Source organism: Scyliorhinus canicula, chromosome 1 (assembly GCF_902713615.1).
Source record: "Scyliorhinus canicula chromosome 1, sScyCan1.1, whole genome shotgun sequence".
In the NCBI taxonomy this organism is placed as follows: domain Eukaryota; kingdom Metazoa; phylum Chordata; class Chondrichthyes; order Carcharhiniformes; family Scyliorhinidae; genus Scyliorhinus; species Scyliorhinus canicula.
The window spans coordinates 233,493,670-233,514,701 of record NC_052146.1 but is presented as its reverse complement, the minus strand read 5'-3'; the positions used below and the strand labels follow the sequence as shown (position 1 = coordinate 233,514,701).

General features: G+C 43.7%; 2 protein-coding genes across 14 annotated transcripts in view; one reads left to right on the top strand and one right to left on the bottom strand.

The window, feature by feature from the left end:
* Window positions 1-18,965, top strand: part of LOC119972493 (serine/threonine-protein kinase VRK1-like) — a 292,251-nt gene extending 273,286 nt beyond the window's left edge. For all 7 annotated transcript variants that reach the window (XM_038809325.1, XM_038809308.1, XM_038809299.1 and 4 more), the window contains one exon: window positions 17,661-18,965. In XM_038809325.1, the coding sequence (XP_038665253.1) occupies window positions 17,661-18,296 (636 nt within the window). In that variant the 3' untranslated portion in view covers window positions 18,297-18,965. The remainder of the gene's footprint in view (window positions 1-17,660) is intronic.
* Window positions 18,364-21,032, bottom strand: part of fancl (FA complementation group L) — a 102,385-nt gene continuing 99,716 nt past the window's right edge. For all 7 annotated transcript variants that reach the window (XM_038809346.1, XM_038809355.1, XM_038809400.1 and 4 more), the window contains one exon: window positions 18,364-18,771. In XM_038809346.1, coding sequence (XP_038665274.1) covers window positions 18,736-18,771 — 36 coding nt within the window. In that variant the 3' untranslated portion in view covers window positions 18,364-18,735. The remainder of the gene's footprint in view (window positions 18,772-21,032) is intronic.

Here is a 21,032-nt window from a genome sequence, read left to right as displayed (position 1 = left end):
GTAACCTTACCCCGTATTTGCTACTGGTGGGAAATCTAGGTGCTAGAAAGTCTGTCTTCATCTGGGCAATCCACAACAATCAATTCAAATGAATGTGACCGATTGCCTTGTATGCAGAGCAGGCCCAGACTTGCCCCAGCTGTTTGTGTCCAGCGTATTTGTACTTGACAGTTCGAATTCCCATCAGGCCTGTCTGTAGTGTGGGTGTGGCTAAATTAAAAATCAGACATTTTAAATTAAAAATGTCCACTTCTGTATCAAGCCTAAAATTCAGGCCATTGGCCATTCATCACTGCGGCATCAGCCAAGACCTCAGGGGATATCCCTTGTCCCCAACAAGTCATCCCTGCAGCCTGGTGTGACCCTCAAACATGCCAGGGATCTACGACTGGGCGAGGATGTACTATCATGCACCAGCTGAACATTGAGGGAGTGGAACCCCTTCTGGTTTATGATGCCAAGAGGCGCGAAGAGCGACATGGGTGCAGTCGTTAGCTGGCCTGCCACAAGTGCAGGGGCAATGTTGCCAAAGTCCACAGCCCTTTTGTCCTGCCAGAGCTGTTCCAGGTTGAAATTTATCATGACCAAAGCCCAAGCATAGATAAATGCATTTGGGGGCGGATGCTTGCGAGGTGCCACACAGGCCACCCATGGAGCCCTAGAACAACCCCATAGGATAAAGATTGAGAGCTGCCGTGACCTTGATGGCCACTGGGAGCTGGTGTCCTCCGTCACCATGTGGCACCAGGTCTGCAAGGAAGTGGTACAGGTACCTCAGTCTCCTGGTGAGGTGGAGTCTTCTACATGTTGTCCGACAGCTCCATATACACCCTCTATCTCCTTCTTCGCCTTTATACCCCTTGCATGGCTGGTGTGCCCTGTGGCCCCCTGGTCTCTTGCTCTAGGGTCTTCCCTCGGTGTCGCTGCACGTTGCTGCTGGAGCCTGTGCTCCACCAGCACTGTTAGAAGTAGAATAGCCAGTTCCACTAGCTCCATGTGATAAGGATTGGATTCCTGCAGGGATCCAGACGATATCGATTGGATTCCTGCAGGGATTCATACGATATCGATTGGATTCCTGCAGGGATCCATACGATATCGATTGGATTCCTGCAGGGATCCATACGATATCGATTGGATTCCTGCAGGGATCCATACGATATCGATTGGATTCCTGCAGTGATCCATACGATATCAATTGGATTCCTAGAGGGATCCATACGATATTGATTGGATTCCTGCAGGGATGAGAATCAATCAAATTTGTGTCGCAGTCGAATAGCATCAGTTTCTCCCCTGACCCTTTGCCCTCCCAGACCAGGAAGCAGCCAGTCCAAGGCCTTATCCAGCGGCAACCGCTTACTCACAGCTCAGGTGCCCTCCCATCTCCAATACCTATCGGTCATTTGTGTATTGATGTTTAAAGTCCTCGTAATCTTTGCCTTGTGAATCAGGAATAATGTGTCCGTCGTATTTGAAAATCACCCAATTGACATCGTTGTCATCGCCCCGGACGAGATTGTAGGACTCTCTGCACGCTTCTTTATCAATCTTCATAGCCATTTGAGTGATAGGAGTGGCCCCAGCTTTTTCCCTCACCCAGTTTTACTCACATTTGTACTCCGATCAGGTACTCCCCTCCCTTATGCTGTCTAACATGGGGGTTCTGCCAGGTTTATGTGCTCGCACATCCCTAATGGGCAGGGTCAACTGGATGGTGATGTCCACCTTCGACACTAATGGATCCTGACTGGCAGGCATTAGAATCCAGGAAAAAAGCGAGCCCGGTGCCTTTTGATCTCGTACAACCAAGCATTCAGCCCTGAATCCTGAGTACCCAACAGTTCCCTTGACTTTGCACTGCGACACCTTAGTTAAACGTCTGGCAACACGAGGGCAAAGTTGGAACTGAATATAACAGGCACCAAGTTTGTTTGAAGTAAACAAATTGAGGGACAAATTAAAAAGGTTGCTCCTTAAAGAGGTACTGCCCTAAACAAAACAAAGAGCAACTGAAACTTGCGGCACGGAAGCACAGTGGTTAGCACTGTTGTTTCACAGCGCCAGGGACACAGATTCAATTCCCGGCTTGGTTCACTGTCTGTGCGGAGTCTGCATGTTCTCCCCATGTCTGCTTGAGTTTCCTTCGGGTGCTCTGGTTTCCTCCCACAGGTCCCGAAAGACTAGCTTGTTTGGTGAATTGGACATTCTGAATTCTCCCTCAGTGTACCCGAACAAGTGCCAGTGTGGCAACTGGGGGATTTTCACAGTAACTTAAATGCAGTGGAAATGTAAGCCTACTTGTGACACTAATAAAAGGTTATTATTATTAAACTTAAAGCAAAAGGTGATTAAAGGGTCAATTCCATGTCACTACTGCAGACTTTCACAGCCCTAAAAGCACATTTGAACAACAAGCAGCAGATTTTAGAAATAACCACACCGTTACCCCATCCTAGAAACACCCTACCCCCCCCCCCCCCCCCTCCTCTCCTCTCTAGAGCTGGCCAGCTAGTTTTGCCCCCATGGACTCCCTGGTGCTCAGTGGAGACAGTGGTGTTCACATCCTCCCTCCCTCTGAGGTGATCATAGCGCTAGGATCCTATTTTAAAAAGCAGTAGTAATTCACGCCGGTGACGTCGTACCTAGTGGGTGGGAAGATTCCATCAGGGAGGGGCCAGGAAGATCACGATCGAAAACCTTGCTGGCACAAATCCCATTTTTGGCTTCTCGGAAGATTTAGTGGCCATGACGGGATTTGCGCACACGGCTAACATGACTGCTAAATCCTGCCCTGCTGGTGTGTCCATTTATTTTAAATTTCAACTTTTTAGCTCCCAAACTGAAAATTATACTCCTAAAACATGCACTTTGTCCATCTTCACTTTCTTGAAATGTCTTGGGTGCCTGTGGTGATTTTGTAGCAACCGCACCCTCAACGAGCTTAGTTTTAATTCCGAAACCCCCAGGTTTCTAAATACCAAATAAGTGAGGTATAAACAAATATGACAGAGCGACTGATGGGTGAATGGTACTGAAAGCACCTTGCCACAGATGGTGATTTTGTTGATTTTGGTAGCTCTTTTTACTCTGTTTAAAATATCAATATAGTCATAAAACTCATTGGAAGGCGAAACTTGGCTCTCATGCATTGCAACTTTTAATTAACAGGAAATATGTATTTGAAAAAGTGCACTGTGTGAAATCTGCACACCATCACAATGATTGAATTTAAATAGAAATAACTTAACGGAGGGAGATACATGGATGGTTACTAGTACAAGAAAGTTATTTAGCACAATTTATTGAGAAGTACCATTGTAAATCAAGCAGCTCTTAAGTTTTTTGTTAGATCTGTTTTCCAGCAAATGACAAAGATGGAATTTGCTAGAATTCCATCATTCCAGATCTGCTAACTGCTTGGATTGATTTTAATTGCTTGTGTAAATTTATCAAGTTGCAGCAGATGCTAGTACTAGTATTAAACTGGACTCAGTATATCACTGATCCACTAATCATATCTGTTATGATATGGGGGCCTCACGGTAGCATGGTGGTTAGCATCAATGCTTCACAGCTCCAGGGTCCCAGGTTCGATTCCCGGCTGGGTCACTGTCTGTGTGGAGTCTGCACGTCCTCCCCGTGTGTGCGTGGGTTTCCTCCGGGTGCTCCGGTTTCCTCCCACAGTCCAAAGATGTGCGGGTTAGGTGGATTGGCCATGCTAAATTGCCCGTAGTGTAAGGTTAATGGGGGGATTGTTGGGTTACGGGTATGTGGGTTACGTGGGTTTAAATGGGGTGATCATGGCTCGGCACAACATTGAGGGCCGAAGGGCCTGTTCTGTGCTGTACTATTCTATGTTCTATGTTCTATGTTATTTGGACATTCTCTATTGCAGCAAAGTCCTTCCTAAACATCATCTGTAAAATAAGCATTATCAGTTGTTGAATCACTAAGAATATCTAAAAAGGAGATACAATGTGGTGTAGTGAGTTTGATTGCCACCTTTTTGTCTGAGATATGTTGAAGCAGTCCAGTTTATTGGGGTGATCTTGTGTTCCCACATGACTGTAAAGTTCTTCTTGAATTTAATTTGGATTATGTCAATCTAAATTTAAGAGGACACCGTTAACAATGTTAGCTGCAAATTGGCACTATGCAGGAAACCTGGCGTGAAAAAGTGGTTCCGTTGCTGGAACTTTGCTGTGGTTTAATTTAAAGCAGATTGGTGTATAAAAGTAAGGGAAGTTTTGCTGTTCATCTATCCTGTGCTGCAGCTGACCTAAGGATTCTTAATATTGACACAAGGTCGAAAAAGTGTGCAACTTCCCAAAAATGCTAGAGGTCAGCTTTTGCCTATGCACATAACTCTTCATCTTTAGTACTCCTGTCAGAGTTTTGTGCACTGGAAGTATTGAAGATTAAAACAAAATAATAATAATCTTTATTAGTGTCACAAGTAGGTTTACATTAACAATGCGATTAAGTTACTATGAAAATTCCCAAGTCACCACAATCCGGCACCTGTTCGGGTACACAGGGAGAATTCAGAATGTCCAATTTACCTGACAAGCATGTCTTTTGGGACATGTGGGAGGAAACCAGAGCACCCGGAGGAAACCCACGCAGACACGGGGAGCAGTGACCCAAGCCAGGAATCGAACCCAGCTCTCTGGCTCTGTGAAGCAAAAGTGCTAACTACTATGCTACCCTGCCGGTCATATGCCACTTCTTAATATTCAAGAAGAGTTATTTATTGAACTGTCACTGAAATGTCAGAACATTGAGTAAACTTGTGTTAGCTTATAACAGTTTTTGAAGATTAGGGTCATGGCTGTAGCTTTCCAGAGACAATATGAATGGAATTGTATGCTTACCAGCACCTACCCTAAGTGTTTGATGGTGGGTTCCCACAGGTTTGCCAGCCAGTGGAGGTGAACCCTACCTTTAACATTAAATTCCACCCATTGTAAACCAGGATTGCTCCATATCAGCAACAAGAATATACTTTCTGTATCGAGAGAAACCACAAGTGGAGGGACTTGTTGTTATTAAGATGATATAATATTATGGGCCTTTTACTACACAAGACACAAGGCATCATAAGGGATTGGATATACCTTTGTAGATTCATTTGTTAAGACTAGGCACATGAAAACAGTCATACGCCGGTATAAAGCTTGAATGTATCAGAGCTGTGTGTGCTGCTTTAGGTTAACCAAATAAACTAAATCAACAAACTGTGGATTAAATTAAAAGACAGCCTCTTAAAGGGATACTTTAATCTCAAAGGAAACTTAAAACATCAAAATGTGATTGAAAGGAAAGGATCGATAAATCACCGAAGTCCCCACCAGGCATGGAAGGCTAGAGCTGTGTGTATACTCTGCTCAAAGCAAATGTGAAACTAAGAGTGGATCACATGACATATTTCCTTCCTAATAATGTCATGCTGCTATTAAGGCATACAACAAGGGCTGGGTTTTATTATCCCCTACAAATTTACTTTGTGAATAATAGACCAGAACAATGAAATTCTAGTATGGCAGATTCAATTGTGGCTGTCAAGAAGGAATTGGATAAGCACCTGAAGGGGGTAAAATAAACAATCAACCTATGGGCAAGGGTCAGAGAGTAGAACTTGCTAAGTTGTTCTTGCAGAGAGCTTGCTTGAACAGGCTGAAAGGCCTCTTCCGGTGCTATGATCATTCTATGATTTTATAATTTGACCCATGTCTCTGAAGAAAAAAGGTGAATACTCCTGACCAGACATGAAATACTAAAGTGAGACTTCAATCATCGTAAAAAGTAATTCAAACAGATTTTATTTTATAATGTAGACCAGAAGGAAAGTCTTGCTCAATGTATGCAAATTGATAGATATAAAATTAAACCAGTATATATAACAGGTTAACACAACAAATAGATGTTTTAGTATTATCAAAGGTTTTGAAGGATGGTACGAAGGGACACAAGGGGCGGGATTCTCCCTTCTGGGGACTAAGTCCCCACGCCCGCCGGAAAATGGACGAGAATCACTCTGGCCATTTTCCTAGAAAGTCCGGGGTGATTCTACATCTTCAAGGGGGCTAGCAGGGCCCTGACGTGCGTCCCGCAGCTCTAGCTGCCGGCAGGGCCCTGCAGTTACACCCGCAAGGCAGCCCGCCGCAGTTCCGTGCACAAGCACAGCGGCCGTCTTCGTGCCAGCCCCCGTGCAACATGGCGGATAGGGGCCCGGCGTGGAGGAACATAAGCCACCCCCGGAATGTGCGCGCACACCGATCGGTAGTCACCGATCGCGGGCCTGGCCATCGTGGAGACCCCCCCGGAGTAGGGTCCCTCCACCCCCCACCAGGAGGGCCCCGCAGCCAGAACTCTGAGGTCCCGCCGGGTGGGACCACATGTGAACCACACCGGCTACTCGGCAGGCACTCGGCCCATCAAGCGCCGAGAATCACCAAACGGCCCTCGACCGGGTCCGCGTCGAGCGCGACTGCTGGCGATTCTCCAGTCACCAGAGAATCACTGCCGGCGTGGGAGCCTATTTTGGGTAATTCTCCACCCCCGCGCCGAGCACGATTTCAGCGCGGCGGTCAGAGAATCCCACCCAGGAACTTTGTAACTCAGGAATGCAAAATCGATACTCTGCCAGCAATTTGAATGCACCTCACCTATATTGAATTGTCTGTGACTTGATGTTAGTAATAGTATTGGCATATGATATTGGGCATCAGTCATCACGTTTGCTGTAAAATATATACTTCAGTTATATGTGGCACTTCCTTACTTGAAATTTCTCAAGCGTTTTCAGTGTGAGATTAGATAAAAACCCTGAGTCAGCTTCAGTAATCTTCAATGAATGAAAGCCACACAACTATGTACAAGTTGTTAAAAGTGAAATTTATTTATCTTTTCAACTGCAAAGATCAGGGGGTCCTGAACTGTTGCCCCCTCATTTGTTACGCTTTAAAAAAAGTTGAAACTCCAGCCAGCTTCGGGGTAGTCTGAGTGCAAACCCCTAAATGTGTACTCGATTCAATGGTGTCTCTGTGGTCATTATCGATTTGGAACGATGCCATCTAGAATCCAGAACCTGCTATTTATCAACAACTTTCCTCTTGTCAGGTTTAAACTTCTGTAAAAGTGAGCTTGAATCAAGGATCAGTGCGGGCTTAAGCACTTTCAAACAGTGCATTTGCTCTTCCAAAACATGTTGGAATTGGGGTTGCTTTGTGTGCATGTGTATGTGTGCAAAGGTCAGTGGTGTCGTAGCAGTGATTTCGCTCAAAAAATCAAAAAGACATTCACGTGGAGTTCACTGCCTTGAATTTTAATGCCTCATAAACACCAGAGACGGAAAATTAAGTTCTAAATTTTAATCACAAGTAGGAGTTTATTGTGTGAAACAATTATATTCAGATTTTCTTTTTGTAGAATGGCAATCCCACTTACCTTCCAGCTAATGGGTAAATTGATGCGAGAATACAAATGGTTGAATATCTGCATGTCAGTGGGAAATTTTGAGCTGAGTTTAGAATGTGACAGGTTGAGAAATAAAAGCTGAGTCTGCATTTAACTCGGAAGGTAGTTATGAACAGCCAGAAAGAGGCATTCATGTAGAAATTGGTCGGTGTTGCACCTAGCTGTTTTTTTTGCACATTACCTAGACCTGCAACATGCCAGGCAAGAAGCATTTATCATCCAGAAGCAATGCCTGCCATGCAGATTAAGGAATAAAAACTATTTAGTTATATATTATGCAGGGATTGGGGCTTTTGCATATGTAATTAATGGAGCCAGATATACAACACATGTTTAGCCCATCCCAAAGATCCCTTACTACAAACATCTTCAAGTAAACCAGTCCTAAGAACCCAGTGTTAGGCCCAGACATTAAAGATATGAATTGCCGCCACACTCAACCTTGATTCACAGACCTGATGCCTCTATTTCCACTCAATCCCTGGCATAATGCCACCCACTTGCCTGAGGCCGGTTGTGATGCCAGCAGCTACCTGATATTCCACTCTTCTTTGCCTGTAGCCTCTTCTCACCTTGCCTGCTCCATTGAAATGAGGCCTGTATTCCAATATTGGGAGAGCCTTTGGCCTCATTCTAGTGTAGCGGATGCCAATAGAAAGGCTATTAAATGCAGAGATATTAATAAAATGAATGAAAAGGGCATGTGTTAGATCGGTTTTTAAATGTCATAATACTTTAAGTTGCTTCAAATGAATCATAAATTGGGCATGAGTCTTTAAATACATCTGCAAAGGAATGTCAGTTAGGTGTGCATTGGTTGCTCGGTTTAGAATTAGCTGCAAGTTCAGAGAAGTAGCTGACAATGTGTGATTAAATATAACACAAAGTAATGCTGAATTAGTAAAGGTTAATTGTCCGGATAATATCTGCCAAATCAAAAAAGATATCACAAACGGTTACCTGAAAGAGAGAATGCATTTAATTATTGACTAATGTAAGTTAGGCAGGACTATTGTACTGAAGTGAAAATGTAAAAGATTAGCTCAGCTATTCATGTAAAGGGTATGTTTATGGAGTGCAGACCATTGTAATGCAGAATAGATCCAGTAAATGGTGCCTACTTTCAATGAGTGGAACAATAGATTACTGTATTAGTGACCACAACATTATATGATGGCTATATTATATGTAGCATTATAATTGATGAGTATTAAGATTCAGTTCAGAATCACAGGTTTGTAATTTATTTAAAATAAGTTCACTCCAAGCAAAGCTTCTTCCGTATGCATTGTCTGTGTCTTCCATTGCATCCATTTGAACAATGGGGTTTAATATGGCAAGTGTTTAAAAAAATTTCATATTCCTTGTTTTCTACTTGCTCCTCTTGGGTGTTTGGACAAGTTACTTAAACTTATATTGCTCTTCTTTCTATCTAGTGTGCAGACTTTTTGGGCAGGATTTTCTGCCCCCCACCACCACTCTTGCCCTAAGTCAATGAACTTTTGGCTGGGCTGCCGAATCTCCCATTGGGGGGGGGGTCCTGCCATGGTGGAGTTGGAGAATCTTAGCCTTCCTTTTTATTGGACAAAATCTTGGAGTGGGCATCGCATACCATGAGAGAGGTGTTTTCCCTGTACGTTTCAGCTAAAGTGATATCTGGGTTTTTGGTAAATGACCGTTCCAAAGGTTTTCCTCCAAAACCAATTAGATTTAAGAGTTGAGAAACAATCAATTCTTAAAAAGGAAGGTGAATTAAGAGCCAAATCAGAGAGTGAGAAAGGAAAGGAAATTTTTAAAAAAAGCTTGAAAATAATTTACTACATTGCAGGAATGAGACTCCGCAATTTAAATTGTTCCATTTTGGGTCAGAGAGGTTGAGTGACATTGCATTTTTAAAAATTAGATTAAAAAAAAATTTGAAGTACACAATTCTTTTGTTTACAATTATGGGGCAATTTAGCATGGCCAATTCACCTACCCTGCACATCTTTGGGTTGTGAATGAGACCACACAGACACAGGGAAAATGTGCAAACTGCACACGGATAATGACCCGGGACTTGGATCGAACCAGAGTTCTCGCCGCCGTGAGGCAGCAGTGCTAACCATTGTGCCACCGTGCTGCCCGAGTAACATTGCTTTAACAATTCCCACTTCACAAAAGTGCATTTAATCAAAGAAAACCAACTACATTTTAAACATTAAACAATCAACAGTACAATAGTCACCAGCAATCTGCAACAGCTTCATCAATTTGCTGAGTCGGATCTGTCCGCCACCTCATTCCCAGCACTGGCAGTAGTCATCTTGCTCCCTTCCTTTCCTTGCTCCAGGCCACAGAAACAAAAGTAGCAGCAGTCAGCCACAGCCTCTAGGCAGCTGCAGCAGCATTGGATTAATCCGCCTCTCTCTCCCCCTCCTGCAGCTTCCAGCAGTTGACTCAAATGCTGGAAAATCACACCGGAAAGTCACACTGACGCAGAGCACACCTGAAGAGTAAAATAACACCCCTTCCTCCTCACCAGAACTGGTAGCAGGTCATCTTATTTCCTCCCTTTTCCTTACTCCAGGGGCAGCAACAACAAGCACACTAACTTCAGGCATTTGCAGCTACCAGCAGGAGCAATCAGCAAACACACCCTGCAGTACCACTTGAGAATATTTTGTTTATAAAGCAGTCAACAGTAACAAATATTTGAAAATCAACTACGTGACATTCCACAGATCACACTAATCATTAAAAACAATGAAATGTCTCCATTCCATATCAGCACCAAAACAAAGCTAAATCAGCTGATTTAAATTTTTTTTAAAACAAACACACAGTATCAACTCTCAGGTTCCTCAACATAAACGGAGGATAAGCCTGAGAATGTGTTATCATGTGGAGAACTTTGTCATAGACATTATCTGTCCACCAATGTGTGACTTGTTCCATGTATCAGTGCCATTGCAGGAGCCGCAGCTGTGCAGGACCTCCCTCACAGCCCAATCTCACCAGGACCAAATCCTGACATCCACATATTCCACTGGCGATGAAGGTGCAGTTGAACATCCTTGGCTTCCAGCAGGTTTAACCCGAGGTGACATGCCAGTTACATGCAGCACTCACCACACCAGCAACAAAAGCATCAGCAATCTGTGAAAGCATTTTTTCAACGGCATCATCAGATGGCCCATTTGGATCAATGTCACACACCAGGTCTTGCCCCAAACCAGATTGCCTTTGGGACTCAGTACCCCCGAGTCTGGTATTCCAGGACTCAGTATCTTAGAAATATTGTCCTTCTTTCCAACTACAGAAAAGGAAGGAAACAGCAACAGCAGCATCCAGGCATTTTCAGCCACAAGCAGGAGCAAGCAGCAAAGACAATCGGTAGCTCTGAAGTGGTTTCACATAGAACAAAACCAATTCCTCATTAGCAATAGCCTTCAGCTGTGAAGCTTGAGGCTGCTCACAGTCAAAGGGAGATAAAGTTAACTTCAGCACAGAACCAAGAACAGGGCTCGTTCCTGAAAGTATTTGGAGGACAGGCAGGCAGCAGCTGTACTTGCCCCTGTTATGGGTCTCCAAAATATTTAAAGTTTTTTGAAGGCCTCACAGATGAAAAGCCCCCCACATCCCAAGCACTGGGGCAGCAGCTCCAATGTCTTTGAGCTGCATGCTGGAAAATGGAAATGGCTACTCGCCTCCTCAGTTCACCTCAGCAGCCTTTGTACCAGCTTCACATTTTTAGAAAGATGTACTAAACGATGCCCGTGTGATTTCTCATTCGGGAGCCAGTTAATTCCCGGAAGGCCATTACATTCAACGTCAATCTCACTAGTGAGATGGAAATTAATACAAATAGGGTTAGTGATACGCTCGTCAAATTTGGGTGTTACCTGGAACTCTCCATCCGGAGCAGGCTGGTTAGATAGCAAACGGATTTGTGCCTAGTGCGAATCTCTATTTTGGCCTTTCCTGCTATTGAATGCCTCGATCAGCGCTGGGCGCAACATGGTGGTTAAGTTGCGCCCCTTAACTCTGATTTTTGCTTCACAGCTGCTGCCAAATATGCTCGGTTGTTCCAGCACTTTGTCTTTATTTCGGATCTCCAGCATCTGCAGCATTTTGCTTTTATCACACCTTTCACCACTACCAAATTTCACCACTTTTATTACTGTCGCTTCTTCACATCCAGCACTGTTAAGAGCATTTATATTTGAATGCCCCCTCGTGGAGTGAAGTTTATCACAGGGAAACAGACTGCACATTCTTGGCCCAGAAATGTGTGTTTCTCTCTTCCCCGCCCCCACCCCAAAGTTATCTTTCTCCTCATCTGCCCAACTCCACAATCTGCCCAATTGCTGAGGCTTCCATCAGCCATTTTCTGGCAGAGGCCCATACCCCACCCCCACCCCCCAGCTGAAATGATGCTGAATTAACCAATTCCCAAAACAATCAATTTCATCAACAAATCTTCCCTCCTAAGCTGCAGTTGGCCAGCAACCCAAAATCCCACACAAAGACCACGCACAAGTTGGCCCCTTTAAGTTGCCGTGCAACAAATTTTAAAGGGACGGTACACTTGAACAAATCACTGTGCAAATTTAAATAAAAGGGAATGTTGGTAGCAGTGGCAGCCAAGTCACATGAGCAAAAAGCAAGGTTCACATGCCAACTTTATGCTGTATATAGTTACAGATTATTTCTGAGGAATGTCCCAGCATTACCTTCGAATGACTACTGATATAACCACTTTACAATGGCAACGCTGAACTATTTTGTTCAAAAAAAAATTCTTCACTTTGTGATGATGCACATTCTGGATTTGAAATAAAATACTTAAACGAGAATAATTATAAATAAAGATAAGTAAAATAGCTGCACCGATTGTTGAAAATAAATTCAGGAAACCTAATGAGAAGCAGAGGTTATTAATGAATGCATACTTAATCAGTCAATGCACTGTTAGCTTGTGTAAAGTGGTTTTGTGTTTTTCTTATGAAAAGCATTGTATAAATGCTAGCATTATGTTCATCAAAAAAATTCATGAAAGCATGTGCTTGTAAAGGTGCCAGGCAAAAAACACACCAAAGGAATAACAACGGATTAATCAGCATCTGCACATGAAAACTGATGTTTACACAGTGACAGAAACTGGACTAACCATTGCGTTTAATCATGAAGTGGCATGTGATCTAATTACATCAATAAAGTTGCAGGGAGGTCATCATAATTCCCTGTGAGCTCCAGTCCTCCCATCAGCAATCCAAGAAACTAGCAGGGTTTAACTCGGGCTGAACACAAAACTGACACCGCGATCGTCCAGCATGCATCCGAGTTCGCTCCATAAAACGGACGATTTCAGTGGAATGAAGATCATGTGGGTTCAGTAACAAGATTATCGCTCATGATAAAAATGTATCTCTGTGTTTATTTTTAAAATGTCAGTTTCCACAAAGATCACAAAGTAATATCCAGAGAAGAACAAGTTCTCCCAGTTGCCTCGCCAACATTGTTACCTGTGCTAGTACCAACAAAAGCAGAACGGAAATCGGAAAATGTTAGAAATACTTATTATTTAATTCATTGCAATTTGTTGCTCTGTCATCAAGTCCTTGCATTTCATAAAGATGAGATAAGGCTTCAAATAAACACACTATATCGGTCACCTCATTTAAAAAAAAAATGGAGCCACAGGTGGTTGTAATAACTGTATGGAATAAAACAAGCATATGGGGCAGGATTCTCCGACTCCCCCCCCCCCCGGGCCGGGTCGGAGAATCCCCAGGGGGCAGCGTGAATCCTGCGCCCCACTGCTCCAACGCCGGCTGCCATATTCTCTGGCACCGGTTTTCGGGCAGGGTCAGGGTTTACGCCACGCCGGTCGGGGGCTGTTGGCAGCGGCCCCCCCGGCAATTCTCCGGGCCCAGATGGGCCGAGCCGCCCTCGGTTCCTGGTCAGTCCCGCTGGCATGAAATGGATGGACATGGTCCCACACGTTGGGACCTGGCTGTAGGCCGTCTAGTGGAGTACTCGGGGGGGGGGGCGTGAGGGTCCGGGCCCGGGGGCACTCCTTCCTTCCGAGCCGGCCTCTGTAGGGCTCCGCCATGGCCGGCGCGGAGAAGAACCTCCCTGCGCAAGTGCAGGAACACGCCGTCCAGTCTCCGCATGCGTGGAACCATGCCGGCAATTCTGCACATACGCCAACTTGCACCAGCCCTTCCGCGCAGCGCCAACCCCTCCGCCGACGGCCTAGCCCCCAGAAGTGCAGAGGATTCCGCAACTTCCGGTTGGCCCGACACCGCAGTGATTTGCGCCGTTCTTGGCGCCGGCGCAGGCTATCCCGCCAATTGCGGGAGAATCCCGCCCATAGTGTTTTACTTAATCATTTGATACAAATATAAAAATTGAAAATGAATGTGCGTGTTTGCAACTTTGCACTAAAATTGTAATGTCTTTTTACAATCTGAGATACATTAGGATCATAACTACAATTTTGGACTGTGCCGCGCATGCTTGCCACAGTTTCTGCTGGGGGTCCAGCTGAAGTAACCAGGACTTTTTTGAGAGCCAGGAGAGGCCTCTGGGTGACACCAGCTGAAGAATTCCAGAAAGCATTAGGTCCCTTACATATGCACTAACCTTTTCCAGCGACCAACTGAGAGGGTCAAGAGCAAGATTTCACATTTAAAGAATTTTACTGCAACAAATAAACTAATCAATCTTGACTAAGCTAGTTGCCTACTAAATAACTAAAGAAAAGGTACTCTCTCTCTTAATACAACTAAAATACCATGCCACATTTATACATTACATACCCAGCAGAAATCGAGCCTTATAGATAAGAGTCCAAATCCATCCAGGCATTTCAGCAGGTTCTCTCCTTGCTACATCGGGGGTAAGTCTTCTGGTGTCCTTTTAAAAGTCTCTTTACAATTTCCTGGATTTCATTAAACTGTCTTCAGAGGCCAGACACCCTCTGGCAACTCCTTGGTCTTTAAATCTCCACATGTCCCGTCTCTTCAAACAGGCAATCTGTTCTCATCTTGGTATTAAGACAAAAACAGTCTTTCCCTTCTTGGCAAAGAGATTTTCAGTCTTCCTTCGCGGTACATCCATCTCTCTTTCCAGGGTCTCTCTCTCTCTCTCTCTCTCTCTCCAGAGTCTTGTCTGAAAGTCTGGGTCCAGAGAAACCAGCTGCTCCTCTTCTATGTCAGTGTGTGCAACAGTTTCTATGGTTGTAATTCCCAGCACGAGCGAGGAATGTCGCCATCGACTGCGCCCGGCCTGGATGATCCCATCGGTGGCCGCGGGGTGAGCTGGAGAATTCCACTGTGTGTTTGAATTTGGGCTGCTGTCCCCATGGCAACCAAATCACATGAGCCTGTCTCCAGACAAGATTCAAACTGACCACATCCCCCATCCCTTATTTTACCTTAAATCACAGGAAACATTTTAAAACGTAACCATCTCATAAAGTCTTTCATCCGTAACAGAGGCCTAATGTCAGTTTTAGGCAACTTGTTGCAATAAGGCCCAACTTATACCTCATAGCCTGGAAATGACTAACCAATATGAAGGGATATATGAAGAAGTGGAGGAGTGTAACTCTTTGAACGATAAACACTGCCACAAAAAATATATATGGGCAAGTAATTTTCTCAGTCACTAACTTTTTTGGAAAACAATGAAAACCTCATTAATGCTCAAACAGGGTTCCCTTAACTCTTCTGACAGCTAATAGAAGGAAAGCTTTGAGGAAATCCCCAGTCATAATATTGCCTGTTTTTATTTGTTGAGTAAAATCTGAATAAATGTATGCATCCATGTCTGTAGCAAATATAATCCAAAGAAGTCTTACTTGAAAGTTGGTGTGCTATGATCTGTTACATTGACCAATCAGGCAAACATCTATTATGATCCCAGACCAGACCTTAACAGTGGCTTGGATATTAGACCAAAACCCCAATATTTTATTTTAATTTTGTAAGACTATGAGGAAAGAATACTCCAGGAGTGATTGCACACAGAAATGGGGATATGGTGTATTAAAACAAAACTTTATTACTAACACAGTATTAAACTATTTTAACATCACACCCACAAATAGTTCACATTAACCTCTTAAACAATACTACTCAACTCAGTAAATACAATACCCCTATTTGCTATCTTTCTTCCCACTTGAACAACAAGAAAATAGACCATCTCCCCATTCAATCCACCATAAATACCAACGGCACAAGAGAATACTTGCTTTACAGAGATATTCTTTGAGAAAGAGATCTCTGGACACTGCTTTATAGAACAGATCTGACTCCGGTCTGAAATCCTGCAGAAACTCTGGCTGGATGTCTTCAAAAGCTGTTTTCAGCTGGCTTGTTTCAGCTCCCCCTGCTTCTCAGACAAGTCTGCACTGCTTAAAATACACTTAATCTATTTAACTAACTTACGGTACAAACAGAACTGTTTTACTGTGCACACAGCTTCAGCCAGATCAGAACTGAAAAATGTTTTCTCAAAAAGCCTTGATACCTGAGCTTCACCCAGAAATGACATCACCTCACCAAGTTGAAAATAATTAACTCCACAGGGAATCATCTTAATCAAAACAAAATTGCATTAGCCCCAAGCTTTTAAGGTGGTTAATTGCACCCCAGGCTCCTAAAAGCTTTGTTGACTTTCAAACCAAGGAGCCTAAGTGTTCGCGCTGTCGTGAATACCGCCGCGTTTCATGACAGCGCAGAACGGGAACTGGGACGACCAATTCTGTCCCCCACAGGGACCAGCATGGCGCTGGAGCAGTTCACGCCGCTCCCGCCGGCAAATGGGGCACCGCGCCAACCCGCGCATGCGCACTTGGGCCGCGTCAACCCGCGAATGCGTGGGGCACTTCTTCAACACTCCGGCCCCATCGCAACATGCGCGGGGGTTCTGGGCCGGAAGCGGAAGAAAGTAGGCCCGGGGGGGGGGGAAAGAGGCCGGCCCGCCGATCGGTGAGCCCTGATCGTGGGCCAGACCCCATCAGAGGCCCCTCCCCCCTGCGTGAAGGAGCGCTTTTCCCCGCCCCACAGGCCGCCCCCCCCGACCCTTTGCGCAGAGTTCCGCCGCCAGCGGGACTCTGCCTTACCCGCTCGGCCCGGAAAATCGGCGGCCCAACCTCGTGCAGCGGCCCGCGACCAGCACCATGCCAAGCGCGCCGGTGCAAATGGCACCGATTCTCCGCACCTCGGAGAATCGGGCGACGGCATCGGGGCGGTGTGACGTGGTTGCGGCGATTCTCCGGCCCGGCGCAGGGCTCAGAGAATCGTGCCCAAGATTCTTTTAAAAACATGACTGCAGCAGTCAGACACACTGAGGCTTTTAACCCTTACTTCACCAAATACTCTAATCAAATATATCTAAAATCCTACATTCGCCTGGCATCATCCTCAGCTCATCCTGGCACACCCACATCTAATCAAACCCCCACCCCACTCCCAGATTGAAAATACGACATCCGGGCATCCAATTTTAACGATCAGGGTTGCGGGATTGGGAACACTCCCGTCTCTGCGTACATAACCCAGGAACGAAAATACATGCCGCAGCAAGTGCAATAAGAATTTTTTCTTCCTGTATATTCCATTATTGCTTGCTTTATTGATACAACTTTGTTCAGCTTTTGTCAACATCCTCAAACAAAATACCTCCTGAATTCACTAAGAATCAACTTCTAAGACTTCCAAGAACAAAGGCTTCATTTCATGATTTACTCCAGGGCTCTGTTTTTAAGATAATTAGACTCCTTCTAAACTATTGCTTTATTTTTAAAGTTTTGCAGAAATGTCTTTTCCTTTTTGAGAATCTGTTTACACATTTCAGCTATTCATCAACTTTAATTTCAAAAATACTCATTAAAATGTGAAACACATTTTGGTGAAACAAGTGCTACACTCTACCTGGTGTAAACACAGTAGCCAATAGGTTGGACTTTATTTTAAACTTTCAAATGCTGTTGTAAAACTAATTTCATGTGGAACAGTAATGTTCTCATAAGTAACTGATGCAATGAGAAAAAGTTACAATGGTTAAGATTTTTGGCTGCCAATAACGAACATAGAGATGTGCTGCATATAATTGTTTCAACGAGAGCTATTATTGGTAAGTTTTCTCATTACCTTAATGTGTATAATAAATTTCTCTTATAGGCAGCTGGACCAAGACCAAAGCCAAAGAGAAACACACTACCTGAACAAAAATCGCCTAAAGAGAAAAGTAACACTTTGCTTATCGTTGAACATCCAGCACCTTTGAGACTTAGGGATAGGAAAGCAGGGGTTACAATGAATGTTCAGAACAAAGCAAGAATAACTGGTCCAATTGAACCTTCAGTCGGACCTCAGGTCAGGGATAGGAAAGCAGGGGTCACAATGACTGTTCAGAACAAAGCAAGAATAACTGGTCCAATTGAACCTTCAATAGTGTCTCAGGTCAGGGACAGGGTACCAGACGTCACAATGACTGTTCAGAACAAAGCCAGAATAACTGGTCCAATTGAACCTTCAATAGTGTCTCAGGTCAGGGACAGGGTACCAGACGTCACGACGACTGTTCAAAACAAAGTAAGGATAACTGGTTCAATTGAATCTTCAGTCGGACCTCAGGTCAGGGATAGGAAGCCAGAGGTCATGATGACTGTTCAGAACAAAGAAAGAGTAATTGGCCCAACAGGGTCTTCAACAGCACCTCAGGATCAAACTCAAATAAAATCAGAAATCTTCCGCTATGGCGCTGCAGTCTTTGTCTTGACAATATTAATTATCCTTGTTCTGTTGCTTTTGTAATACTACACAACGTATCACTGTTTCTTTACCCGGTAACAGGTTAACCTTGCAGAAAGTTTACTGCCTCTTTTTTGCATAAAGCTGTTGAGTCAACATTAAGCTGTTGCTTAATGATTTAGCATCATTAAGGAGTTTATGCAATTTGGATTACTAGTTTACAGTGACTGAATAAATCTGATTCAGTTTTTATTACACGGCATTTTAAAAATGTTTGTCAGAGGGATTGAAATCACTATTGTGCAGTTTTGGCAAATTAGTGGTTGTGATCATGATATATGTTAAATGAAGACTGTCAACCATCAGATATGCTGCCAGGTTAACCTGCTTAAAATTTAGACTTGCTAATAGGGTTGTTAAATTGTAGGTAGGTTGCCAACTTAATAGAAACTAGACATTTTGTTTACAAATATTCAGTGCAGGAATCTTCATTCTTCAGTGGTTAGGATTTCTTGATAGCCATCTTTACTGTAATTGACTGAAGAGAGGAGAAGAAAGAAATCATGAATGGAGACTTTATTGCACTATTTTGTTGATATTTTGTGACTGTTAATGTAAAGCAATGTAATAATGATTCAGTCTTTACTGCTGTACGACAAATCAATTGATGTCTTTTGGGTAAAGTGATTTGAAAACTCAAAATAAAACAAGTCCTTGATAATACCAAAATAATGTCAATCTTCTTGCTCATTATATATTGATAGAATTCGGACGTTTGAAGTAAGAAATTTAAATCCGAAATTGCAGTCTGATTACTTGCTCATAGCTTGACAACAAGTATGCAGCATACCAGTTTCAATACTGGTTTTTTTCCTGATTGGAATTTGATACAAATTGTGCTTTACTGAAGATATGCAAGGATTTTAACCTTCTTTTCAAAAATGTATAAGACATGTAAAGCATAGTCCCTCTAACTACTGCAAATAATGAAAATATAGTTACTAATAAGAACAACCAATATCACAAATTGATGCGGTACAGATATAATCCAATGACAAATGAATGGTTAATGTGACTATGAAGATACTAATTGTACTTCAATTAAGTATCATAGAATCCCAAAAGTGCAGGAGGGCAATTTGGCCCATCAAATCTGCAACTACCCTTGGGATTGTGGGAAGAAACTGAGGCAAACCCCGCACAGTCACCCAAGGACAGAATCAAACCCGGATCCCTGGCACTGTGTGACAGCAGTATGAACCACTGTGGCACCATGCCACCTATTGTTTTGGTTAAAGTGAAAGGATATAGCTACAAAGTGCTTTGCATTGTTATAACAATCCAAGATGTGTTTGACATAAATTAAAAAGCTATGTGAATTCACTAGAGTAATAAGACAAAACCAAAACTATGATGAGCTACTTTGCTTACCTAATTGAATTTTTACCTTTTTAAGATCCCACTATTATTTTAAAATACAGTGTATTAGTGCTGCGTGATGGAGAGCGCTGTTGTACAAAGCACTGAAAATATTGAACATTACAAGAGAATAAAAAACATTTTGTCGCATACTAGCTGACCTAATATGAACATACAAATGTAAGAATTAGAAGCAAGTGTGGGTCATTCAGCTCCTCATTCCTGCTCCACCATTCTATGAGATCATGGCTGATTTGATTGTAATCTCTCACATATCCCCTGATAATTTTCACCCCCTTGTTTATCAAGAATCTATCGAGCTTTGGCATAAAAATATTCAGACTCTTATGGGCAGCACGGTAGCACAGTGGGTTGCACTGTTGCTTCACAGCTCCAGGGTCCCAGGTTCAATTCCCGGCTTGGGTCACTGTCTGTATGGAGCCTGCACGTTCTCCCTGTGTCTGCGTGGGTTTCTTCCGGGTGCTCCAGTTTACTCCCACAAGTCCTGAAAGACGTGCTGTTAGGTAATTTGGACATTCTGAATTCTCCCTCTGTGTACCAAACAGGCGCCGGAATGTGGAGACTAGGGGCTTTTCACAGTAACTTAATTGCAGTGTTAGTGTAAGCCTACTTGTGACAATAAAGATTATTATTATTTCAGGAACAGAATTCCAAAGACTCACAGGCCAAAGGGAAAATTAATTCTCATCTGTCTTAAATAGGATGTACCCCCCACTCCTCCCCTCCCAACCCCCCACTTCCCCGTGGCAGGTTTTTCCAGCGGCGATGGTGGCCCGCCATTGGCTGGCAGCAGGATCATCTGTTTCTGCCGAAGGCAATGAAGTTTTCCATGACTCGCCGGCCGTACTGCTGGGGAACCAACTAGCCGATGGCAGGCCGCTGCCGGAAAAAACACCACGGGTGGGGGTCCTTTGTGGAAGGTGACGCCCCGGCACTGATCCCTGTGGCACACCATTTGTTATAACTTGTCAACCAGAAAACAACCCATTTATACCTACTTTCTGTTCCCTGTTAGCCAGCCCCTATATTGATGGCACATGTAACGTCTTCAAAGAACTACAATAAATTGGTCAAACATGATTTCCCATTCACAAAACCGTGTTGATGCTGCCTGATTGGCTTGACTTTTTCTGGGTGTCCTTCCTATAACATCTTTAATAATGGCTTTGAACATTTTACCTGACAGATGTTAAGCTAACTGGCCTGTAGTTTCATGCTTTCTCTCTTTCCATTTTTGAATAAAGGAGTTACCTTTTCTATTTTCCAATCTGATGGAACCTTCCCCTTATCTCAAGAATTTTGGAAAATTAAAATCAACGCATTAACTATCTCACTAGCCTTTTCTTTTAAGCCCCCAGC